This window comes from Osmerus eperlanus, chromosome 5 (genome assembly GCF_963692335.1).
Source record: "Osmerus eperlanus chromosome 5, fOsmEpe2.1, whole genome shotgun sequence".
NCBI classification, from domain to species: Eukaryota; Metazoa; Chordata; class Actinopteri; order Osmeriformes; family Osmeridae; genus Osmerus; species Osmerus eperlanus.
The window spans coordinates 14,833,673-14,858,536 of record NC_085022.1 but is presented as its reverse complement, the minus strand read 5'-3'; the positions used below and the strand labels follow the sequence as shown (position 1 = coordinate 14,858,536).

Genomic DNA, 24,864 nt, shown 5'->3' with positions numbered 1-24,864 from the left:
ATTTGACAAAGAAAACGAATGTCCACTCTATCCAACGACTGGAAACCATTCTCACATCTTTGAAGTTTGAAGATGTAATGCTTTTGACCTCCACCAGGCAAAGGGAAGCCATTTGAAATTAATCTAACACAAGGAGAAAATCAGTTGTAAATAATTTGCATTTATCAAACTTACCTGGATCAGATTAAGAGTAAAATGCTGAAGAAGGGAAACCACTGTGCAATGGAGATAAGCTTTATCTGAACAAACTCAATTGTGTATTTAATGGTTTACTAAGCTTTTTTGTCAGGAGACTCATTGTGTGTAGTAAAATAACAAAGGTAAAATGGCAGATTGGAGGGTGTAAGGAGAAAAAATCTGTATTTTTTGTTTGTTTCACAGTGCTCTGCCTTCCAACAAATACAGACACACACACACACGTAAACACACACACACCTGGCTGTTGTGTGGCAGTGTATCAGACATGTGCCATATACAGTATATACCCTTTAGCAGCGGGGGTTTATTATTAGAAACGTAGATTTTCTTTTTAATAAACTGCCACTCTGGACACTTTTTCTGTCTTCATCTTAATCGGTCATTTCTCATTAAAGCAAACATAGTTCGTTTTGTTCATATGTATGCTTAATTTCCCTCTCAGCTAAAATGGGTTAATAGTGATGTAGTGTGAAAACTAGGACAGATTAAAGTTAATAAATAAAATAGGATCATTCAAGAGAACTGCAGCCTCCGAGACCATAGTCCTACATTCTGACTGCTCTGTATTCGTAGTTATTTCAAATCAATCTCTTAAAGTAATGTATTCACAATATCAAATGGAAAATATTCTTTGAGCCTTTTTTCCTCTCCCTTTGGTGTGGCATAATCATCATTTTATGGACTTTAAAGAGAACTGAAGAAAAAGTATAATTTATTCCTGACGGTATAGAATGCTATATTTGGGTGATCAAACTGAAGCATTTCTTTCAGGGCTTAAGATATCCTATAGCACTCATCCTGTGAAAGCAGTTACATCCACAACATATTTACAGTTCATACCTCTGTAATCATTATACTGTAGGAGAAGCATAATCCTAGAAAACCATGGCTACTGATTTATAGATAAGCGCATGAGGTTTCAAAGATTTAATCTAACAACACGTTTCAAGATTCCAAGAGAAAATCATGAAACTACAGACAGTGGTCATGTTCTTAGTATCTCTTACATGTGCTGTTTATACACATATTACAGATATCCAAATATCTGCACATTCTGAAAACAGGTAACTTCAAAAAAGGAATATTCTGATGCTATGACATAATAGCTCCACTATGTTTGCACCTGTTAAGCAACTTGCACATTTCTTTTGGTAGATTATAGGGATACTCATTGTTTGAAATACAATGTAATTTCCAGGTATCACATTTGCATATTATCATAAACACTATTGGGGTCCCAGTGCAGATTCAGTTTATTTATTTTTTCCTATCAAGTTTCCCCTAACATTACATACCACTTTCACACCAACCTAATCACAATAGTGAAACATGGCAGAATCACTGGTCTGGGCAACTCAAGTTCTTTTCAGTGATACGTGTAGGTGACATGGGTCAGAAGCTGGACTTAACCCATTCAAGGCTCAGTATCTTGTTTATGCCATGTTAACAGCCATCACACAATGCCGAAATGTCCTTTCTGAGACTTTTGTTGATGAAAGCGAGTGCCATTAACTTCTCAATGGTTACCACAGATGCCACAAAATGCAAAAGTGAAAATGAAGATATGGCAGAATCACAAAGCCAACAGATTTTCTCAACAGATTTAGTGGAGTAAAAACCAGCAGCTGTAATTATGTGATCAACTGTTTTTTTTTCTTCTTCTTTTTTTTCTGTGACAACTATTCATGTCGCATCGTTATGCATGTATGGGTCTGAAACGGGTTACACTCAATTCAAATTTTCGGCATAAGACCCTGGCTACTGGTGTGAAAGAGGTATAGTTTAGGTCAATAGTGGGATCTTGTTATGTTTTCATCACTTTAATTAGTCTCTAGTACTTTACTCTTCATTTCATGTTAAATAATACATAATTTCATGTTGTAAAAATAACCGATTAGCTTCAAAAGGCAGAGCCACTTGACTTTGTTCAAATGAACAAGACAGACAAGCAGCTTAAGGATATAGCTCACTGTGTACCCACAGTTTATGATTGGCAAAGTGACCACATCTTCAGTGTTAAATAAGGTTCTCTACAAAGATACAACATATAAAACTGTTAAATATATAACTTTAGGCTTTTGAAAATACATTTAATGTTTGTTTCCTCCGAACAGATATGACATATATGAAATCCTAACAGGTTTTCTTTCCCCTCACTCCCTCCTCTTCTTTCTTGGTGAGAAATGATTTGCTTGTTTCACTATAACCAGCCATGCTGACTGCAAATTGTCCAAATATAGCGATTGAAAATGTAACTCGGATTAAATGCATGTTCAAAATTTAGCAGTGAGTAAACAAGTACAGTTTAGTTGTCCCAACAGAAACGTCGTCAACGAGTTACACATTATCCTTGGACTCAAGTTTAATTCGAAAAGTTTGTCTTTGTTAAGACAGTTTTTTTTGTTGTTTTTTGTTGTTTGTATACAATTTATATTGAATGCAACAAGTCCTACTGTTCATCCCTAAGTGTACATTAGCGTCTGTATTGGAGGCCCATGGGGATGCAAGACTTGGGTCCACTTGCAAAAGTCCCCTATCCCCTCTTCACCATCTCCATTAACTCCTCTAGAATATAGCCAGCGTCACAATTTCTATCTTTGGTCTGCAAGAACACTATAGAACGTTTGTCAAGCATAAACTCCAAAAGCATTTATCATTCCATGTCTTTCGCATCATCCCAGGTGGTCCCAGGTCTAGGTTAGTTCCAAGAATCTCCCTCATGACCCCATTCGGTATTTCCAAATTCAGCAAAAAAAACAACAACAACAAAACGGAAAAAAGTTACGTTCAGTGGAACCTAGAATTGCAGAGTCCCATGTGTTCTTTCCACGAATATCTCACATTCCAGGTGTTAGAAGTTCAGGCTCCTTATCAACAAAAGGTTCAACGTGGCACAAAAAAGGGTTGCGTCCACCCCCCCTCGCTTCCGTCATCAGTTTTGAAGAACAGACAAATGGCTGATGATTGGATGACGGATGGTCCACACAGCGAAGGACGATGGGGCTATGGGAAGAGGCTCACACACCAACCACTCCGCAGGGAGCGTCTGCCCCTGCCATCGTCAGGAGACCTGGAGAGAGGAGAGGGAGGAGGAAGAGGAGGATGAAGGAGAGGGAAGGGGTGGCGGAGGGGGGAGAGGAGGAGAAATGATAGTGGGGGAGGGAGAGGAGGAGGATGGACAGGAAGAGGGGGGAGAGGAGTAGGGGAGGGGGAGGGTAGGAGAAGAAGAAAGGACAGGGAGGGAGAGGAGGAGACGGAGGAGGGAGAGAGGGAGTGAGGGGATCAATAGGAAATACAACACAGACATTAGGGGGTTTGAGAATGGAATTGGAGGCGAATCCATAACAGCCCCTGTAGGTTCCATTCTACTGCAGATGTGAGAGCCTCAGCTTTTTATGGGGGAGGCAGTCCTAAGGTTGGCATGGCGAGCCCCTAACTTTAGGCTACTGTGTTTTATCTGTGATGCTCTTACACTGTGTCAGGTGACTGAACGGTTGGAGCAGAATACAAAGTCTTTTATCTGTTATATATATAGCTGTTCCTTGCACGTGACCTGGCAATGTAAGATTTTGAAGTTTTGACACAAACTTTTTCCTACCAACTTAAATATAGTAACTAAGAACACAACCTTGTAGGTGGGAACTTGGTACCTTCATTCGTGGCAAATTTTACAGTTTTTTCCCTAATTGGATCACACCAGTTGTATGTTCCTTACTCTACGAAGGTGTGACGCTCATTTCCCTTAACGAACCTTCTCTAATGACTGCAAGCTGTTGCTCAGGTTGAAGTGTCATATTAGACATGCGAATATGTAAATGAATTGAGAAATGCAATGCCGGGAGGCAGACTGCAGTGTCTGAAATGAGCCTTAATTCAATTGGATACCGTCTCTGCTGTGGTCGTATGAAGTCCTACGATGACCTGATATTACTGAGGTTAAAGCGTGTGACCATCGCCTCCGTATCTTTTTAATGGAATGTGATCTCTTTCTGAATGCTTCTTGGCTGTAATTTGTCACGGCCCTTAATGAACCCAGCATAACTGTGGGGTCAGTGCTGCCCTCTGGCGAGTCGAACATGTCGACGGAAAAGCGAAATTACTGTCGAAATGAGTCTTCTCTAAATCCCCTTATGGAGTTCAGTGTAAGAAATAAATGGAAGCAACTCTTGTCAGAATGCTGGATCACACTGAGACACCGGTATTGTCTCGAGGGGAAGGGAATGGATTCCCCAAAAATATCTAAAATAATAATTTCTAGGTATTCATGTACACTACTGTCTTTTTCACTGTAGCTAGACTGAAAGTCAGCTTAGCTCGTATTGCAATCGCCCTGACTTTGCATTTGCTCTTAAGGGACAGCACTCGGGTTGTAGGAAAACAAATCAGCGTGAAAACAGAGAACATGGGCAGAAAATAATATTTTTGGCCCTTAAAGGGGCTTTTGTAATTTCTTCCAGGTGAAGACTTTGGAACAAGAGCACCTTTGGGGCGGTTTTACCTTGAATTATTCATATCTGTCTGGTGCAAGTGTATTAGGAATAGAGTATAGGAGAAGGAACAGTCAGAGAGGGAAAATTCACCCTGGATGGTAATAGAGTTGGTCCACTCCTCTGAAGAAAACATAAAACATTTAAGCTTCAGGTTTTCCTTACATTTTTACTTTCCGTAATGCTTGACTATGAATCCAGTGCAATTATATGTTTCAACTTTCCAGCTATCAGGCATACATTCCCATTGAAAAAGCCCATCACTATGTCAAGTCCCAGGCTGATAATTTTGAATTCAGCTTCCATTTCTGAACACTTTCATTTCATCAGATGGTGTTACATCATTATGGATGAGAAAACAAGGATGTAATTTGCCATCACAAAGGAGTAATCATGCATATGACATTGCGGTTGGAAACAGAATTCATTTGTACCTTGCTGTGTGGCACTAGCCTGCCAGGGTCTGCAGTTTGTTGTTTTTCACATGTCTGTCCTTGAAAAGTGGTTGACTTTTGCTGTCTGTCTGGCTGGGAGTGACTTCTGTCTTGTTTGTGTATGTGCCGTCATAGGGCCTGAAATCACAGGGAAGGTATTTTGCATTTGGTTCTGACACACGTGTAGAGGGAAGAACTGCATCTTGGCTCTTACTCAATCAAACAAGGTATCCAATTCACTTTGGAGAGGAAAAACAACTCTCTTTTCTTTTGGCATTCTGGAAACAAACATTTGAATTCAATTAATCAGACTTTTTGTCTGAGTGAAATAAAATAGAAATGTGCATTAATTTGGAAGTTGTTTTCTGTAGCTGAAGAAGAATATATATAGTAGGCACTGAAAACACCTTGGCAACTTTAGATTTTTGATTGAAAGTTTCAAGTACATATTAGGATATTTTCATGTGTCTACAGTAAAACACATGTATTTGCACAGATATCTTAGCATAGTAACATCACTTGGGTGAAGAATGGTGAAGCAGAAGTGTGGGGTGAAGCTGAAAGTATACAGAATAGTTAGCAAAAACACACAAAGCATAGCCACATGGAATGACAAAATAATACAAAAGACCTTCATCAAACAGACCAAGGAGACGAAACGCTGCAGCCCTGCGTCATGATTCAAATATTACCAGCTGAACCCCGTCAGATGACACACACTGATAAACACAGCCAATTCCAAAGGGTACGGTTTTAGAGAATACATGGTATATAAAAGAGGTGTTAAGCAAAGCAGAGTGTTGATCAGACCCATGTATGTCAGTGGATCTGAGCCTCGTGACTGTGAACCAGTCCTGGTCCCAGGGGATGGAGCTGAGCAGTCCTCGGAGTGGGGTCTGACACATGAAGTAAGCACATTTCTACCTGAGATATCTTATGGAGAAGAAACCACAACCTTCCAGTCTGTGGAAGTGAGGGGTAGCGGATTGCAAATCCCCCACACAAACCAGATACAGCTGAATAATGAACCATCGACAGATGCTAATCAATGAGTGGGATATGCTTGTATGAAAACAACCAGTTTTGAACTACTTAAGCCTCAAATATACATATTGACAAAATTATTATTATTGTCAAAATAATCGTTTGTACTCAAGTTACAACACAGGGGGGGGGGGGGGGGGGTATTGTACACTGACTTTTGTTGGCATTAGACAAGCAGCTGTCTTCACCATTGCGATGGTGTTAAACCTGCATTTTGATTGGTTCAGTTTGAGCCTCGTGACCCAATGGGATCAATTAGAGATGGTGCAGCAGCCAAGTCTTCCTGTCACACAGCATGTACATCTGTGCTGTCCACTCGTGCATTCTCAACCGGAAGTGACACTTGACTAGACACAAACAAACAAACACACACACAGGCATTCTGAGTGGACAGAAATAAACTGAGTGGACAGATACTTTCACTGGACCCAAACACACACAGCCATTCTCATAAGCCAACACAAGGACGGGGTGCAACATGCAAATTCATTATTTTGTAAAAGCATTCTATAGAAAAAATATACGCTATACACTAAACAAGCCTACATTTGTTTATGATACAATTGATCATGTACTCCCCCAAAACGCATCAAGCAAACACACACACACACACTTATTTCCATCTCCGTTGTGCCCTGTTTGAGAAGGTCAGCTAAAGAGCAGGAGATGGTTAGGCTCCTGACAGTGCATCTGAATGAACCGATCACCTCTTTGGCTCTTTCTGCTGTGGACCTACCCGGAGTCCATGCTTGCTGCCAAATCAGACTGATTACAACCGGCCCCTTTCTTCCCTATCCACCACTGATGTTAGTCATTCACAGTCTGCCACATCACTTGTGGGCCTGAGGGTTTTTATATACTGTTACTATCTGAAGGGCAGAGTAGCCTGTCAGCTATATGGTTGTCAGCGATAGGCTTTTTACTGACAACAACCAACTTGTAATTAGCGGTATAGTCAGACTCCATGTGGAAATGTCATACTGTACTGCAAGAAACTCAATGAATTTCAATTTGGTGTTTTTTCTGGTGTTTTTTCTTGAAGACTGCAGTCGTGGTTTGTTGCATGTAATCTGGCGAAGTGCCTCATACCACATCCCATCAGATGCTATGTAGAAGGTAGACACATTCACTGACAATGGAGCTTCATGCATTTGAGATTAATTTGATGACTTTCAGCTTATAAAACCGTAAAACAACCTTAAAACAATAACTTCTAGATAAAATACTGTGTAAATATCATGTGCAAATATAATGCGTAAATATAATGAAGTACTTTCAAGGTTCATGTCCCATTTTCAAAACCTTCCAGGCCTTATTTGACCTTTCTAGATGTCACAGACTTTCCAAGATTTTGAAGGCCCCTTGGAACCCTGGCATAGTCTTAGCTATGATGTTTACGCATGTAAACAGTTTTGTCAATTGAATAGGCATTACAAGGCAAATAGTATGTTTATTAAATTAAGACTGCATTTGAAGTACCATGTTTATAGTGTGAAATGGCATACATAGCAGAGAGAGAGCGAGAGAGAGAGAGAGGGAGAGAGTGAGATAGAGAGAGACAGGGACAGAGAGAGAAAGAGAGGTAATAGCCGTTGAGTTTTATCACAAAATTATCATCCTTCACTGCATTCCTGCTCTCAGTCAAAACGTGGTCAAAATCTAGAATGAATGTGACTGGTAAGATTAGCCTACAATGGTTGATTCTTGGGGTATAAATATAACGTTTGTTGTTATCTGTCATTTTTTAATAAATGCTTGTGCTTGAATTAATTGGAAAACATGAGGAGATGTTTTGCCCGTGTGAGAACATAATTACTTTTTGATAAATAATAAAGGAATTTGTTTTGTGAGCAGAACTAGATGAGCTATATTTTCAGTGAATACCACAGATAGTAAATTGGCAAATATATAAAAGTCTGGAGATGGTTTCCTCTTCATTTTACAATGTATAAAAAACCAATATATTCTTATTCTTTCCATCTTCAAATTTATGGAGTGCTGTGTTATGGGATATGATTCCCCTCTACTCCTCATCGGTGTGTACAACAGCAAAGCCTGGGGCAAAGAAATATCTTAAAAACTTCAGACAAGTCAGAATTGGGCAGAGTGCTGCATCATAACCGTTGCAGCACTACATGCAGCAACCACTGTCATTGTTAGTCTATCAAACTGAAATCAGAAATGTCAGCAGGCATCCCAAGATGATTGTTATTGGTCTACCTCTCTGTCTCCTTCCATCTCTCTCTTCCATGCTTTGTTATTCCTCCCCTGCCCCTCACCAATCACTCTTCAACTATTCTTTAAAAATGGTAACAGCATGCAGAGTGCCACTCCCATTGTTTAATTTGCCAGGAGAAAAAAAAGAATGCTTGAAGCAATTTCATATTTTTTCACTGGCTGCCCAGGGCAAAACCTTACATGTGAGCAGCGAGGGGTAAGAATTTAGTTTGAAGGAGCCCTGTCTGGACATGATACACAGCAAATGAATGACAGGGTATATGATTGCAGCGCTGCAAGGTAAATTCAATAGGATGGAGGAGAGCCTGGAGAGAGGGAGGAGTGGATGTACAGAGACGCAACAAATCTGTGTTTGCAAGGAAAGGAGGCTCATGTTCATTAAATCTCAGGTCAAGAAAAACATGGAAATACAGGAAATATTCATGGAATTTGTGGTTTGTGCATGGGAGCTTGTAAAGCTCACTATAGTGAATGTTTGGAAATGTGAAAACACATTACTCACTGAGCTTCAGTGAAGCTTAGAGTATCAAGAATATTTTGATTGACATAGTATCTGCTTAAATGCACTTTATGCATTGTCAGAGTGCCTTTAAAATATACTGCAGTTGTTACATGGATTTTTATGGCTCTAATAAAAGTAGAGTAAAACTTTTATGACAGATGTAGTACTACTTCTCATATTTGGCTTTCATAGGTTGTACACTACTTACAAAGCAAGATCTCTATTAGTTTGCTTTATTGTAATAATTTATTTTAAAGCATTTTATTTCTGTAACTTCTACAATTTTCACTTATGAGAAATCAATGATCCTCTTCATTCTGTGCCAGAAGCATGTACAGTACCAGAATAAAAATGTCATTGCTATACTACTGTGCCTGTCTCTTCTACAAATTAGTTCAACTGTACATTAAGACACTCGTTTTAATGAGCTGCAGAATTGTGGTTAACTAATAATATGAATAAATACGGTCAGAACGGCCATGATGTTTAGTTTAGTTTCATTTAGTCATATCAAAGATGAACCTATAATTGAAAGTACACTAGACTTGTTTTTTCAAACAAGATAATAAAGTTATTAAATGTGAGCTCATCACACCTCTGTGGGGTGGCAACACCTTTGAATAATAATGTTTCCCACGACGTTACAGTGTCTTGCACAATCCTTACACAACAATGTGTTCTTTGTACTTAAGGGCAAAGGGACCTGAATTATGCAGTCAAATGTATTCCAATATCAACCTGTGAGGTTTTGAGTTTCTGTGTAGTCAGCCAGAGCAGGGCTTATGTTTTGGGCTCCGTACACAGTTTTGGTGTCACTAAACATTTATCCCTCCTAAAGCCTTCTCTAAAGAAAAATATGCATGTTGTTACATTTTCAAAAACCACTTTGACCTGCTGTTTATTAGTTAAATGTCATTTACATTAGAATTGTCTTGTACTTACTGGCCGCTGTGTCATTGGTGTACATGAGCACATCAATGAATATCCTGCAGAGGATTTTTGTCACACTGCAGAGTCTACCTTTCAAGATTTAGCTTCAGTAGTGCTTCAGTGCCAGATGTCTACAACTTAAAACAGTGCACCACAAAATGGAGGATGTGCAGCAAAGGGGTTTCACATGCTGCCAGGTAGGCTCTTTGACTAAGAATGTATAAGGTTAGCAGCTCCCTGGCCTGCTGTCCGTCTTCAAAACAAGTCCCTATTTGAAGCGACTGCTGCAGGGAGGGGGCGCTTCAGCTGAGGGGTATTTCTATATGCATTAAAAAATAGCTGGACGTTCAAAGTGATTCCTAGGTTGGCAGGTTTCATTATTCAGAGGCTTGACTGACAGCCCACCAAGCTTCCTGTCTCGGCCCCTGCGAACCGTAGCACTGAGGACTGCGGTAGGCTTGACTATACCCGTCAGCCTCGTCTACACTCCAGAAAAGGAAACTGTTGAATTGTTGGCTGCGTGGAAATAATATAGGAATTGAGAATAGGTACATTCGTGCAGAGTCTTGGTGTTGATTTCTCAAAGGACCTGGATGCTTAGTAATGCCGAACGCAGATAGACTTGGAGCTATTTTCTACTCTTGTTAACCAAGACGTTATTCAATCATGAAAGATCGACAATGCTTGCACTTCTATTGGTCACTGGAGCTGTGTTCATTTTGGGATGTTTGTAACTGAAGGTAGTTTTAGGTAGGAAGGTAGATTTGTTGACAAATGTCTTTGTATTTAATCAGTGCCTTTTGAGGATCCACTTCAAAGAAAAACTCTGATCAAAAAGTTATCAAAAACTATCCTTGAGGGTAACCTAAATATGTCCTATGTGGACAACTCTGTATGGTATAAAAACAACTTTTTTGTTAGCAAGCAACGACTGTCAATGATCTTGATGCAAATTACCACTATGAGATGGTCTATTGAAAAGACAAGCTTTAATCAGTGTTTAAGATGATATTCATCGCACTGCTCGACAGTGACTTGCTTTAAGTGTTTATGGTTGACAATTATTTCATCAAGACACATAAGCTCTGATTTCCCTACTGCCTCAAGAGACCTCAACAAAGGAATGCTGCGATGTACCCGGGAAGTCTATAATTATAAAATTATGCAAAGCAGGGACTACAACGACCACATCGTGTGGGCACGTGAACCGTTTTACTCAGTTGAAACGCCAGACATGCAGGCAAAAGAATAAGGGGAAGGGGGGATTTTTAAATGGAGCGTTTAACTAAAAGAAGAAACTGGATTAAGATGACTGATGCTTCACAGCTTTTTCACGGTTTCATGTCAGATGACTGACTGCCTGGCCTGACACGGTCTGCTCTGGCTTACCGTGGTGGTCTTGACTCGCCCCCCGGGCTGTGTGCAGGTCCAACCAGACTGGTTCACCAACAGGTCACAGCCCTCGTCTTCCAAACAAGGCATCATCTCACACCACTGTCTACTCCTCACGATGCGAGCTAGAGAGAGAGAGAGAGAGAGAGAGAGAGAGAGAGAGAGAGAGAGAGAGAGAGAGAGAGAGAGAGGGGGGGGAAGGGATAGGGGAAGGGAAGGGAAAGGTTAGGTTGTATTATTTCAACGTTCCTTCCAAAGGAACCTACAGTACAGTACAACTTTGTAGTAATCTTGAAAAGATTAAACAAAATTGTAATATATAAAAGCACAAAATATTGGATAGGGTTATAGGCTACCCCTTGAAGTAACACTGGATGTATTGTGCTTTACATCAATCTTAGCTGTGGGTATACTGGGAGAAGCTTCAAACTACTCTTAAGACTGTGATTTCCCAAAAATCCAGTGTACGACTGTTAGCAGTATAAAATGTGGTATCAATACTGGGAAGATGTTCCTGATGTTCCTGGGTAACCAAGCTTATTGTTGCCATGCAACCATTCAGAAGGTTAGCTTCTTGCCAAATTATGACAACTTTGTGTACTACTGAATATTCACACCAATGACCAGCCCAAAAACATCACATCGGTGACGAGATATCGCGAGATAGTTTTGACAGGATTAGCAGCTGAAAAAGGGCATAGATCGTGGACAGCCATGTTGTGCATGAGAGGCTGTGATCATTGAGGTTGACAAGCAGCAGTCAACACTTTAGCGCTTAGGAATCGTTCGAAGCCTGCTGTATATTCCGCCATATGAGCTCAGAGCTTTTTATAATGCTAAGCCCACTGGAGGGAATCAACCCATGGTTACGCACGGACGACTGTGTGTGTGTGTGTGTGTGTGTGTGTGTGTGTGTGTGTGAGAGAGAGAGAGAGAGAGAGAGAGAGAGAGAGAGAGAGAGAGAGAGAGAGAGAGAGAGAGAGAGAGAGAGAGAGAGAGAGAGAGAGAGAGAGAGAGAGAAAGATAGGCAAGACTCCTGACCTTATCAAATCTTACCCTTTGATGAAATGAAGTGAAAGGTATGTTTGTGTGTGCGCTTGTATGATTTGGGAGTGCCCCGGTGTGTTCAGAGTGAAAGGCTGTGTGTGTGTCCATGTTAGCATGTGCATGTGTGCTTGCTTGTGAGTGTGTCGCCCACCCAACACTGGAGACTGCAGTCTCCCACCACAATACCACTTGGTAAAGAGTGTTTATTCTGGCCTTATCAACAGGCCCCTTAAGCCCATACTTATTAACTAGCAAGCCAAGGGGTTGCAAACAATACACGGCAAGGGCAACAGTTAACAAAAGCAACAAAAAATGGCACAAAGACTCTCAGAGACTAATAACGCAATCTGTGTTATGAGACTGAACGTTTTGGTGCAGCAAAGAGCTCTCTCCCCTTGAAGTAGACCTGTTTATACACTTAATCATACACACGTCTATTTATAAAGAAATAGGGCATTCACACACTTGAATTTGCATATGGTGGCACCCCAATTGGCCCTTAGAGAGACAGAAGGAGAGGGAATGAGAGAGAAGTAGAGAGTGTTGTGTATGTGAGTCTGGGGGGTGGGTGGAATATGGGGGAGGTGAGAAAGATGGAGGATGAGAGCAAAAAGAGAGAAAAGAGGAGAGAATATGAAAAGAGAGAAATAAAGGGACAGACAGAAAGAGGAGGGAGGGAGAGAGAGAAAGAGAGAGAGAGAGAAAAAAGAGAGGGAGAGTTGGGGAGGAGTTGGAGTTGCACATTTAGGTCCAGAGGGAAATTCTAATTGAGGAGGAAAATAGCTAATAACAAACACAGAAATATCTATGCAAGGTAAGCACGTACGTTCACAGCATCGAGGGATGGAGAAATAGGAAGAAGCTCACCGCTGCACATTCTGAAAGCCAAGGGCAATGTTATTGTGTCCATTGAGAATGTGATGTCAAGGAAGAACACTCAATTACCTTCACATCAATTGTACAAACTCAATTAAGTTGCTACAGTTTCACGCTGCAACAAAGAGATTAAAAAAAATCCTTTAACAGAGGGACCACAATGGAAAAACATCATTGCATTGTTGGTCCAACAGCAAACACAGAAACATAATGGTTTGAATAATGTTATAGAAAACTCAGGAAACAATCTGAGTGAAACAGAAAGGAGAAACAGGACGAGGATTTTGAAACGTGTACATTTGTTTCTTGCCCTCCCTTACCTACAGTAGGAAGAAATACCAAATACAGTATTTTCATCATTTCTAGAAGTTGTCTCTTACAGGAAAACCATTACCAATGGAACAGACTTTACTAGAAACTGTATTGTTTCCACTCTGACAATAATCAATATCCCATTTGAAACGTGTGGATAACAAATGCCTTGTGTGTGTTCACATACTTGTCCAACAAATCTGGTTCTGTCACAAGGAGTGACAAGCAACCATTTATAACGTAAAAAAAAATAAACTGTAACTTGTATGCAAAGGAATGTATGCATAAATGACATTATGTGAGAGGTAGACCTGCTTTTGATAAAGAGCAAGACCCGTTGAAGATAAAGAACATGAAACTCTTTATGGGACAGTGTAATAAGGCAATATGTTCTCCCTTGGCATTTGGGAAACTGGCAATTTGATTGTGATAGCCTGTTAGCCTCAATTATCAATCCAATTCTCTATTGAACAGTGCAGTGTACCAGGACACCATTCTCCTCCTCAGAAATAGTCCTTAATTAAATCCTCTCCCTTTACTATCAGATAGGAAGTAAGGGGGACAGATGGGGGTATGGGGGGTCTCCATCATTGTTAAATACATACCCAGTACCTCTCTCTCTCTCTCTCTCTCTCTCTCTCTCTCTCTCTCTCTCTCTCTCTCTCTCTCTCTCTCTCGCTCTCTCGCTCTCTCTCACACACACACACAACCTTGAGATAACGTTGTAATCCTCATGCCACGCTATTGTTTTCTATTTCATTATAATGCCATTGGCTGTGACGGCTGCAGATGAAAACAGATGGAGCAGGGCAGTTGGGGATCCACTAAAATCAATGTTATGAAATAATAATGATAAAACAGAACAGGGCTGGAGCAGGAGTGACCTGCATCGAGCATACCTCCAGATGCGTGTGCGTGCGTGTGTTTGTGACAGCTCTAAGTTTGTGTGGGTGCGCACTGTGTGTGTGTTTGTGTTTACTCTGTGTGTGTGTGTGTGTGTGCGTAGGTATGTTTGTGTGTATGCGTGTGCGCGCGCGCCATGCGAAGAGTTCATCTTGCGGAGATAAGACAGAAATAACATCATTACATCCGCTGGTGGGGCAGTATGTCTGCGAAATAGCATATCACGTTGGTGTCAACAGCTGGCCAGCCCGGGTGATAAATTTCTCTTAACGCACTGTGAAGCCATGGGGTCTGGCAATAGACGGTCTTCACACTGCTAATCTATGAAAGGACAGGCCTGGGAATACACAAGACACACACACAGAAACACACACATTCTCACACGCAAAGCATCGTGCACACACAAACACACCCGGCACACACCATAATCCAGTTCAGGCCCTACTACGACAGTGTAGTATATCCAGTAAGCTGCAAATGTACATTATAAATTATAAATGTACATTAAAAACATAGATTACATAGTTTGACAGATAAATGACATGCAGGAACCCCTGGGTGTTTTTTTTTTCTCAGAATACATGTGCTACAGATAATAGGCAATAGGACTGGCAATAATAACTTTAATCTATTCTAGACCAACACTGAAAACAAATATTGCTGTGTTTATAGCACACTAACATACTATAGGTTACTTTCATCTCAGTGTGTAGAATCTTTGGTGTAGGAGGAACTGCAGCACTGGATGACACAGGCAACATATTCACTGCCTCAGGCTTCTCAGTCTAAACCATTAGCATTCAGCGCTAAGCTCTTCGCAGTAATGACAACTCAAAGAGCCTTTTAGGCTAATTCACTGCTTCTGCATTTCACACCACGGCTTGGGTTGCTCGGGAGGATGTCGACGCCTCTCGTCACCCCGGGTCATTGAGGTCATATTTAAAACAGCCCTGGCCTGACTCCCACTTAAGTGACATGGATCAAAACTTAGACCGCCAGTGGAAACTGATGAGCTTGTGCTCTCTTTCTTTAAATACTTCCGAGTATTTTCCCTGTGTGGCGTGGACGGTATGGCTCACATGTGGCAACATTGAGGAAAAGGATGTTGTTTAAGTGCCAATTGGATAAGTTCAAAGTGCCCCGTCAAATTGTTTGCCATTACTTGACTGTTCAATATTGCATATCATAAAAAAAAAACTGGTCGCGTAGCATGTATTGTTGACATGTAAAGAATCTCTCTGATGGTCTGTCTCTTGCACGGATATCATGTCAACAGTCCTTTCGGATGCTTTCAAATGATGGGTCGAAATGCGAAAGCTTGTTGACGCAATAAACAAATTGCTGAGGGACGGAGCCTGGAAAGTGCCACTGTAGACGTGGATCCGTGCTTTTCTGCCTCCGTGCCCCGTCACTCGCCCAATTAACAATGTTCTCTTCAATGCTCTCTTCATCTACCCACTGGTGCGAGCCATTTAGCTTTCCCCCTTAGCTTTTTGTGGAAAACGAAAAGACCCATTCAGCATGATGCGACACATGATCAGGGTGGAGAAAGCCCTTCTACCTAATTAGTTGTAAGCGGACATGTTTTTAATTTGATTATTCCACTCGTCTGGTGGGTCTAATCGCGATGAATGGCCACCAAGTGAGGTGTTGCTGTCTCCCTTCAATGCTGAATGTTTGACTACGGGGGCTCACTGTTGTCGTTCCTACCCATGATGCATGTCATCTCTCTCCCCAGCCTCCCAGTACAAAAATACAGTTGGCAATCATGCTACAGCCTTAGGAGTACTAATAAACTCCAAGAAGTCAATGTTTTAGACCACGACTCAACAGCGACTTTACGCAACTCAAATGACTCAACAGTATAGTTAGAATTAAGCTACTTCACAACCGTGTGAGACATCAAACTTAATGACCAGGCTAATGGTGTATCCACTCACTTTGACAAGTATTTGAAATTCCTACGCTGTCTTTTAAGCCGTCTGCTGTACTCTTTGGAGTCTTAGCGAGAACAAATAAATGAGAATGGGCTTTAGGGAAACAAAAACAGAATAACTTCAAGCCCTCCTATTAACTGTCATGGCTACAAAGTCGACGGCTTGGCGACTCCCACCTCTAATGAGGCGGCCGCTATCTCGGCGGCTTCGAAAGGCTGTCACTCGTCTGCGACGCAGACTGCGCGAGAGGAAAGCAGCTGTTCCTGGTGACACGTTTCTCCAAATCGATACATCAAAGGCCTGTACTCCGCCTGGACCTGCCAGCCAAAAGCCCGCAAACAAGCAGGAGAGAGACGCATCAAGAATCGGGGGAGAGAACCGGCACAGGGAGTCTCTAGAACCCAGAGTACCTGAAGCTTTCAGCAGGGGAGCGCAATAAAGCCAGCCTTTGTATCCATTTCCCTTCATAATGAGCCAATTGGAAATATATATATATATATATATATATATGCATTTCAGTGGAACATACACAAAAGACTCCTTTGTGCCGTCGCCGCATGGCCTCCACATTTTTCCAGAGGTTGCATGAGGAGCGTATTATAAAAGACAAAGGTATAATGAAACATGTCAAAGAACAAAATGGCTGGTGGGATAGGGAAGCAGGGACCACAGCCACCAACTGTCTTCCTCCCGCGATGTAATCACAGGTCCAATGCATAGGGCCTGTTTTGTCTTGTTACTTCCTGGCGGATGGTGTATTGAATCCGACAGCGGACGGGACATTTTTCTTTGTGGTCTCTTGTGGAGAGGCATCTCCCCTTAATCTAATTCCCCGGGAACGTCTGATGCTACGTCTCTATCCTCCATCATCCCAGGACACCTTCCCTAAGTGCGGACGCCACACGCTTCCCCTGATAACACTTTCATTAATTCAGCCGCGTGTCTTTTTGCCGGTGCTTCGAATTGGGTGTTATCAGAAGCCACCCAGCGACATTTGAAAGCGCCAGCTTTCACGGCATATCGCTGCTTATAGACACGCATTATTGATTCGAGATGCACTCCTCTCAATGGGATTCCTGGTGTGCCGTCTGGCTGAGGTGTTTCTCTAAACAGCAATGTGAACACATCTAGGAGGCCCTTCTCTTGTTAGTTGGGCACAGGAAGTTTTGTAAGCCCCGACCAATCATTCATTGGTTAGATCTTTTCATGGGATACAACTGCAATCAGAAGCACCTGGCAACCTCTATCAACCATTCATACAATCACAGGTGAAAAACAAAGGCCTAACTAATTAGGATTACACAATATTTCTAAATAAATAAATAAAACATAATTAAACATGAACTAATAAATCCAATGAACGGGTGTTTCAGAATAGCTGTAGATGGAAACCCAAGGAAATCATTCAAGATGGAAACCCAATAAAAACATTCAAGTAATATGTAAGACTGAGGACACTCTTCCCCGACTGGAGGACGGTTTGATATGATGGCAGGAATCAACGCAATAATACAATAATATCTGACTCCACAAAAAGTGCATACACCATTAACTGTAACCTCGAGGGATCTATACTTATTTGAGTCTCCAATAAAATATCTCAAATGTAGGGGAGAACCGTTTTAATTCTCAATGCAAGCATGTTCACTAAACAGCTGTTCAGCCAATACTAAGGCTGTGGAGCTAACCCACAATCTAAGAATACCTAACTGACCCCCAGAGGCTACGGTGCCATGCCCGGAACATGTAAATCCCTACTGGAATGGTGACTCAGAGGCCCACACTATACATTCCTTCCTGAGCAGGCAGTTTTTATTTTTACACAAACCGCACAGAACTTTTCTTTTTTTTATGATGCAAAAAATATGGATTATGGGTTACATTATGGACCTTTTTGGACTGGTTACATTGTATTGTATAAAGCAACAGCAACTCTTACCATGCAATCAATCTTACAGCAGGTTGGCATCAGCTTAAAATGAACTGTATTACAACACTAAGCCGTCTTCATCATTGCGTATTCAGCAGGTCCCTATAAAATGAGCCTGCTTGACTGAGTGGCCTCATCCCAGCTGGGTTCTACCCTTTGGTTCTACCCCTGGTTCAACCCCCGGTTCTAACACTTTCACTGACAGAGAGAGGTAAAGGCAGTCTCCTGAGCCTTGATGGTCTTGACCCAGTTAAGACGGGCTACTGACTGATGACCGCAGCCAAGACCTGCTGACAGGATTTATTGAGACGATAAATGAGAGTGGGCCTTGCGTTGCTGTGGAGAAATTATTTATATATTTTGATAAATACTTACATTTACATTTAGTCATTTAGCAGACGCTCTTATCCAGAGCGACTTACAGTAAGTACAGGGACATTCCCCCGAGGCAAGTAGGGTGAAGTGCCTTGCCCAAGGACACAACGTCAGTTTTCATGACCGGGAATCGAACTGGCAACCTTCGGATTACTAGCCCGATTCCCTCACCGCTCAGCCACCTGACTCCCTTGAAATACTTTGGCTAAGCGCCACACAACCTTGCACCGGTGTTTGCAGGGCATGTTTCAGTCTCTGAATATACTTTGTGGGATTGTTATTGCCCGCTGGGAGTGTCTCCGAGAGTCAAAATGAGCACATTTTGCATTATTGTTCAGCCCCCTGGGATGGCCTTTGACTTTGACAAGTTTTCCATTCATTTGCAGTAAAAAAAAAAAAATACAATACAAACATTTAAATAAGTATAACAATGACAGTTGTGCTGAAGTCGAAATGCATGAGAATCAGCAAATGTGGCTAACCATCAGTTTCACTGTGGAGTTCACAGCTCGGGGAATACTAACATATGTGGGTGCTTACTGCCCGGGTGTTGTACTTGACATTTTAAACAAATCAGTTCCAATCAATACCAAAGGTTACAGCAGTAACACTGCTGGCTTTGAAGAAGCTAAATGGAGTCAAGTCTGCTTGACGCTGAACTCTGTCCCTCCCCTAAACACTGTGCTGTCTCAATCTGGGGGCCTTGCTCAATCGATTCTAAACAACGTTAGCTGCTAGCAACAGTCTCAGAATACTCAAAGGACATCTTGAGATCCGCTTTGCCTGAGATTGAATATAAACTTGTGTTATTGGGAAGCTGTATATTAACTGCGGATCTGAACAGTTGAAAAAAATGTTGGACTCAAAGCTACCGAACATCTCAAGGAGATGGCCCTGGTGCTTCTGGAGACAGATGTGGTACACATGTATAATCTGTGGTACATGGCTGGGTCACATGAAAAAATGACTGACCAGAGATTATACAGCCTTCTCAGTCATTTTCAAACGTTACTGAACACAGAGACTTTTAAGAGTCATCATAGTCTTTGGAGACTAAAAGGTAGTACACCAGCTGCAGAAACCTGAGTGAAACCTGAGTTTCCTCACTAGCTTCTCAAACACACTCTCAGTTCCCTACCATATATCCAGCAGTATTGAATGGTTCTCAAAAAAGCCTTTTGTTATGTATCATATCTCTTAGAAGTTAACTACACTTGTGTGTCATGGACTTTTTTTGGGGGGGGGGGGGGGGGGGTCTAGGCTCTTTGGCTCAGGGTCCATCTTGCCGGATGCAACATCGAGGGATCATAAGATTCAGGTGTAAAAAGTCGCATTACTGTTTGCACCTCCTCCCCCCTTCAGGGGGCTGTTGTGAAACTCTTACAGACTTCAGATAACAAATGTACAAATGTAATCATTTCCTAATTCATATACCATTTCAGCCCATGGTAAACATCAAATCAATAGTCCATTTGTCATTGGAGGGAGCAGGTTTGGGGAATACTCCCTTCTTCTACCAAACAAAATGAGCCAATCAATTTCCACTGTAGTGGAGACAACTGAGGGAAGGGGGTCCAACTCACCTGAAGGTTGATTGCTCTGAATGCCAAAACAACCATCCTTCTCAGTGCTCTCTTTTATTACACTGAGGTGGGGAAAGTCTCGCCACTAGGTCCCATTGGCATTTGGGTAACAATGGATGGCACAAACTGTCACAGCCTGAAGCTGACTTTGTCTGGCAGGTGTATTATTCTTCTGGTTCCCTGTTCCCAAGACAAATTTAAAGCAATTTGAAAGCTTCGCCGGCTGCAAGCGTGCACAAACAAATATCTCTATTTCAGACGGGCAACTTTTTTTATTTTTTATATCTCGTGACTTCACCGGTCTCCGAGGTTTAAACTAGGTGGAGTTTCCCTGAGTTCAGGACAACCGGGTTCCTCTGAAGGAGGATCATTGAAAGTTGTTCACATCACTCTGCCAACAAATCTAGATACTAAGTAGTTGAGCAGCTCAACTTTCAACCATCATTAACTGACCCATTGTTGTTCTGCCGAAGAATTACGAAGACTTCACATTAATCAACATGAACAATCCTTGTTACAATAGATAAAAAACTATTAATGTGAGAAAAATTGAAATTTGGGATGATTGATTGAATATTTGTTGTTTCCTCCGTCGGGGCGATTACTCATGCTAAGAAGAGCCGCTCATCAGTGTAATGATAATGGTGTGGGGAGGAAGCATTTTGGCGGCTGTTCCCAGCTCTTAGCTCATGAGATTCTTGTTGATGAAGCGACTCTCTTTGAGAACCCTCACTGGGAATCCATGGCACAGGGGGAGAACAATCCTCTGTGCCTCCCCACTACATATTAACTCACACATCACTCATCCGAGTGCTGCACCAAGTTGTCATCAATAATCATTTGCCTTTTTGCCATTCTTCACTTGTTCCTTTTAGCCGTATGGGCTTGTTGTTGCCACAGTAATGAAACACATTCTCTCTCTCTCTCTCTCTCTCTCTCTCTCTCTCTCTCTCTCTCTCTCTCTCTCTCTCTCTCTCTCTCTCTCTCTTTCTCTTTCTCTCTCTCTCTCTCTCTCTCTCTCTCTCTCTTTCTCTCTCTCTCTCTCTCTCTCTCTCTCTCTCTCTCTCTCTCTCTCTCTCTCTCTCTCTCCCTTGGTCCCTCTCTTCCCTCATACCTATACACACACACACACAACCAAATATATCCCATGAACAGCCTCTTATGAAAATTGCCCGGAGTGACAAAGTGGAAGGATGTGCACTTCTTTTTGCCATTGCTTCTTCACACGGCTCAGACCCACAATGGGTATCGTGTGGGATAATGATGAATGTCCTCCTGCACTAAGTGGACCAAGGCTACACATCATGTTTTACTGCTGTTATCTGCAGTATTTTCAAGGACAACGGCCTGTCTGTCCCTCTTCACCTAATTCCTCACTGTATTTTGGATAGTAATGAGGTGATGCAGTAAGGGCACCATTGCTGTGAGCTCGACAGAATCCTGTACATGACAGTCATGCCTCAAATTTAGCATTCCATTTCCACACTCTTCCAAATTATTTCTTAAAATTTTCAGAATATAAGAGAAAGAGTGTGTGTGTGTGTATGTGTGTGGTGGGGGAGTCTTTTGTACAATCTAATAATTATGGTGTGAAAGGAGCAAGGCCTACAGTCTCTTGTTAAACAAAAGGATAAGCTTATCAAATCCTTCTTCTTGTCCGGCCATATCCCTGGCTCTCATCTGGGTGTTCCAACGAGTCATTACAACTCACTCGTCTCCCTTGTACGTTTCAAAGCACTTCTGAAGATTATCGCCAAAGATTGCTAAATGACCTGAAAAAACATGTCACTATGACAAATGACAGCAATACTCCCGTGTGTGTGTGTGTGTTTCTGTGTGTATGCATGTGGGAGTGATGCAGTGCGTTCCGATGCACTGGCATACTCACACTTGTAATGCCTTTATCAGTTACTGATTGCTACTGCTATCATCTCAATCTATTTTCCAACAGTGATAGCTCTTATATGCGCTACTGTGATTGCTTGCAGTACTAGAACCATATCATACTCTGCATCTATGATTCCTTCATTATTACATTTCGAACAGCAATTTTCAAAGATGCTGTAGAAACTGGGAGATTGGCTTGCCTCGCCATACTGTTGTCTTGCAGGCACTCACCTTCTAGACCCAGTGTGATTTTAAATGTACCTTTGAATTGATTGCACTATCAAAAACAAATGCATTAAATGACTGCATTTCTTAACAGCGCAACATGTTTGTCTGCGAGCTAAATATGCTATCAGTTTTGTGCATTTGTGCATTTATGCATATTTGAGCAAATATGCATTGCAGTCGAGGGAATTCATTTGATGGGAATATTTTCTATTAAAAAAAGTACAGAAGAAATGCTTGCTAACAGATGTTGACGGCATGAGCTATTCATCTGTAATCACTGGTGAAGAGATTAAAAGATGAATAAAACTGACTGGTACAGTGCTAAAACCATGTTTATTCTAGAATGGGGGCATGCCAAACAAGAAAAATATTTTAGTGACAACTCTTTAACGCAGTAGAACCCCTCTCCGGGGGTATACATCATTAACTACACAGGTCTATTTGTTACAGAACATGTGAATCATCTTGCATCTCAACGATACGAAGAGAATCTGAACACCTGCAAATGCTTCATCACTGTGTTTTCTGATTAATTGACGCAGTGCACAAATCCACAGGACACATCCTGCATTTGAAGAACATGGTTCCTTAAAAGAGGAAACCATTTCGTAATCACATCATTCATCAATGTGGTGGATTCCACCGGAAAAGAGGCGCAAGTGTGAAAGTGTCTCCCCTGAGGCATCCAGAAGAATGAAGAGATGGAGATGGGAAATTACACAAGGTACAGCGGGATGCAGATACGACTGAGTACATTCTTGAAACCATTTCAAAAGCAAGTGGCAAAGCTAGAATCCCATAGATGCTGCTGCGTTTCTACTGTACCATAATGGATGTGAACCCATGGACATGATCTATAGATGTACCTTATAAGCTGAATTGAAAAGGACAATTTGACAATAAAAGGATATATAAGAGGATCAAAGCCTATCCCTGAGTTGGGGAACCTGTGTCATTGGATTTTGTTTGTTTGTTTGTTTGTTTGTCAAGGACCACCTCAAAAAGAAAATTCCTTCAACAGTTACTACTGTACCCCAGTACCTGCTAATTCAAAGCATACTAAGATATTATGACAGATGGTGGTATCCCAGAATGAATACATATATTTTGGTCGAGTCAGGCCACAGGGTAACACTGTACAGTACCTACTACTCTACAGTAATGTGAGCCGTTTTCTCTTTTCTATTCCCCCGCTCCTATTCCTATCAAGTGAATAACTTTTGGTGTTTTGAAATTTAGCACTCGTGATAGCTAAAGCTGGGTTCGAGGAAGAACAGACCGTTTTCTCGTCTAGCAAGGCAGCTCGATGGAGAAAACCACCTCCTGGATTTGGAACTCATCTACTGCAGGCCCTGCAATGACCAGTGATGCTTCTTCAGAAAGAATTGTTCAGCTGCAGGGTCTCCATTCAGCTCCCCAGCAGTCTACTACCTCTTCTAGGGAGGTTCCATTTCTGCTTGTCAGGTGGATGATTGATTCTTTCTCCAAAATAACTCTGCCCAGTATCACCAGTTACTCGAGGCTCCAGGTATTCATCTTCTCCAGTCTTTCCTAATCTTGTTACTCCTTATCCGAACCTCCTCATCTAGATTATAAGTTTTAGAAAAGTTTAGATAGTCTGGCCGATCTACAGTATGAATGAAAAGTTGACTGATGATTGAGCAAAGACTATCCGTTTGTCATAATACCAACTAATGCGGATGAATATTGTCATGGGCAAGGCATATGGTTCATAGCATTTGGTTGATAACTTTATATTTCCACGCAAGAAAATGGGTTTAATTTATTACTTACTTTGTATATGTAGGAGCCAGGTTTGGTTTTTGTGTTTTTGTTGTTCTGTACGTACATTTTAAGGAAGTTATTTCACACATTTGTATATGTTATTCATTAGGTTTTCGTTCACAATCTTAATTTACTTTTGTCATTTTGGGGATACTGACATTGTATTATTTTCAAGTTACAATTTACAATGTTGACCTTGTGTCAGTAAAGTTCATTCATTCTTAGAACAGGAAAATATCAAAAACAATTCTGCAGATTATCAAGGGATACAGGGAGACAAGGTTAGTTAGATCAGAATTTAAAACTTGACTGTTGCCATGGCAGACATATCCTGACTTAATTGCTATGTCAACTTCAAGGAGAGAGTTTAAGACCGCAGCCCTGGCTTCTGGAAGAGTCTACATCCGAACCCAGGTATGTACATGTACCCAAGAGACCTAGCCCCAAATCCTAGGCAACAGCTATTTCTAAACCCCATCGCATCCGCTTTGACTCCCTCTCTCCCTTTTTATCTGGCATCTCTAGAACATACAACATGGCAGTTGGCTACACACATTAAATAAACGACACCAAGGACAGTATTTGTCAATGATATTGTATAACAGCAGGCAGTGACCAAAAACAGTGTTTATGGTTTACTGTTAAGGGCTTCAGATGATTCCAGTCTGAATATCCTTAGACTTTGCTTTCAGACAGGTTAATGGTCCTCTATACCTCCATAAGGGACATTCTACAACTGGCTGGAAAATTCTATTCAAGTATACTGAAAAATGATA

At 41.5% G+C, this 24,864-nt stretch overlaps 1 protein-coding gene across 3 annotated transcripts in view; it reads right to left on the bottom strand.

Annotated features, from left to right (window-relative positions):
* Window positions 1-239: 239 nt before the first annotated feature.
* tafa5a (TAFA chemokine like family member 5a) overlaps window positions 240-24,864 on the bottom strand; it is a 67,521-nt gene continuing 42,896 nt past the window's right edge. The window contains exons 3-5 of one of the 3 annotated variants that reach the window (XR_009930482.1): window positions 11,223-11,350; window positions 5,120-5,257; window positions 240-3,268 (exon numbers count right to left, since the gene is read on the bottom strand). Coding sequence is in view for 1 of the 3 variants with exons in the window: in XM_062461877.1 (XP_062317861.1) it covers window positions 3,260-3,268; window positions 11,223-11,350 (137 nt within the window). In the remaining 2 variants the exon portion in view is untranslated. The remainder of the gene's footprint in view (window positions 3,269-5,119; window positions 5,258-11,222; window positions 11,351-24,864) is intronic. The other 2 variants (XR_009930481.1, XM_062461877.1) reach the window with 2 other exon arrangements.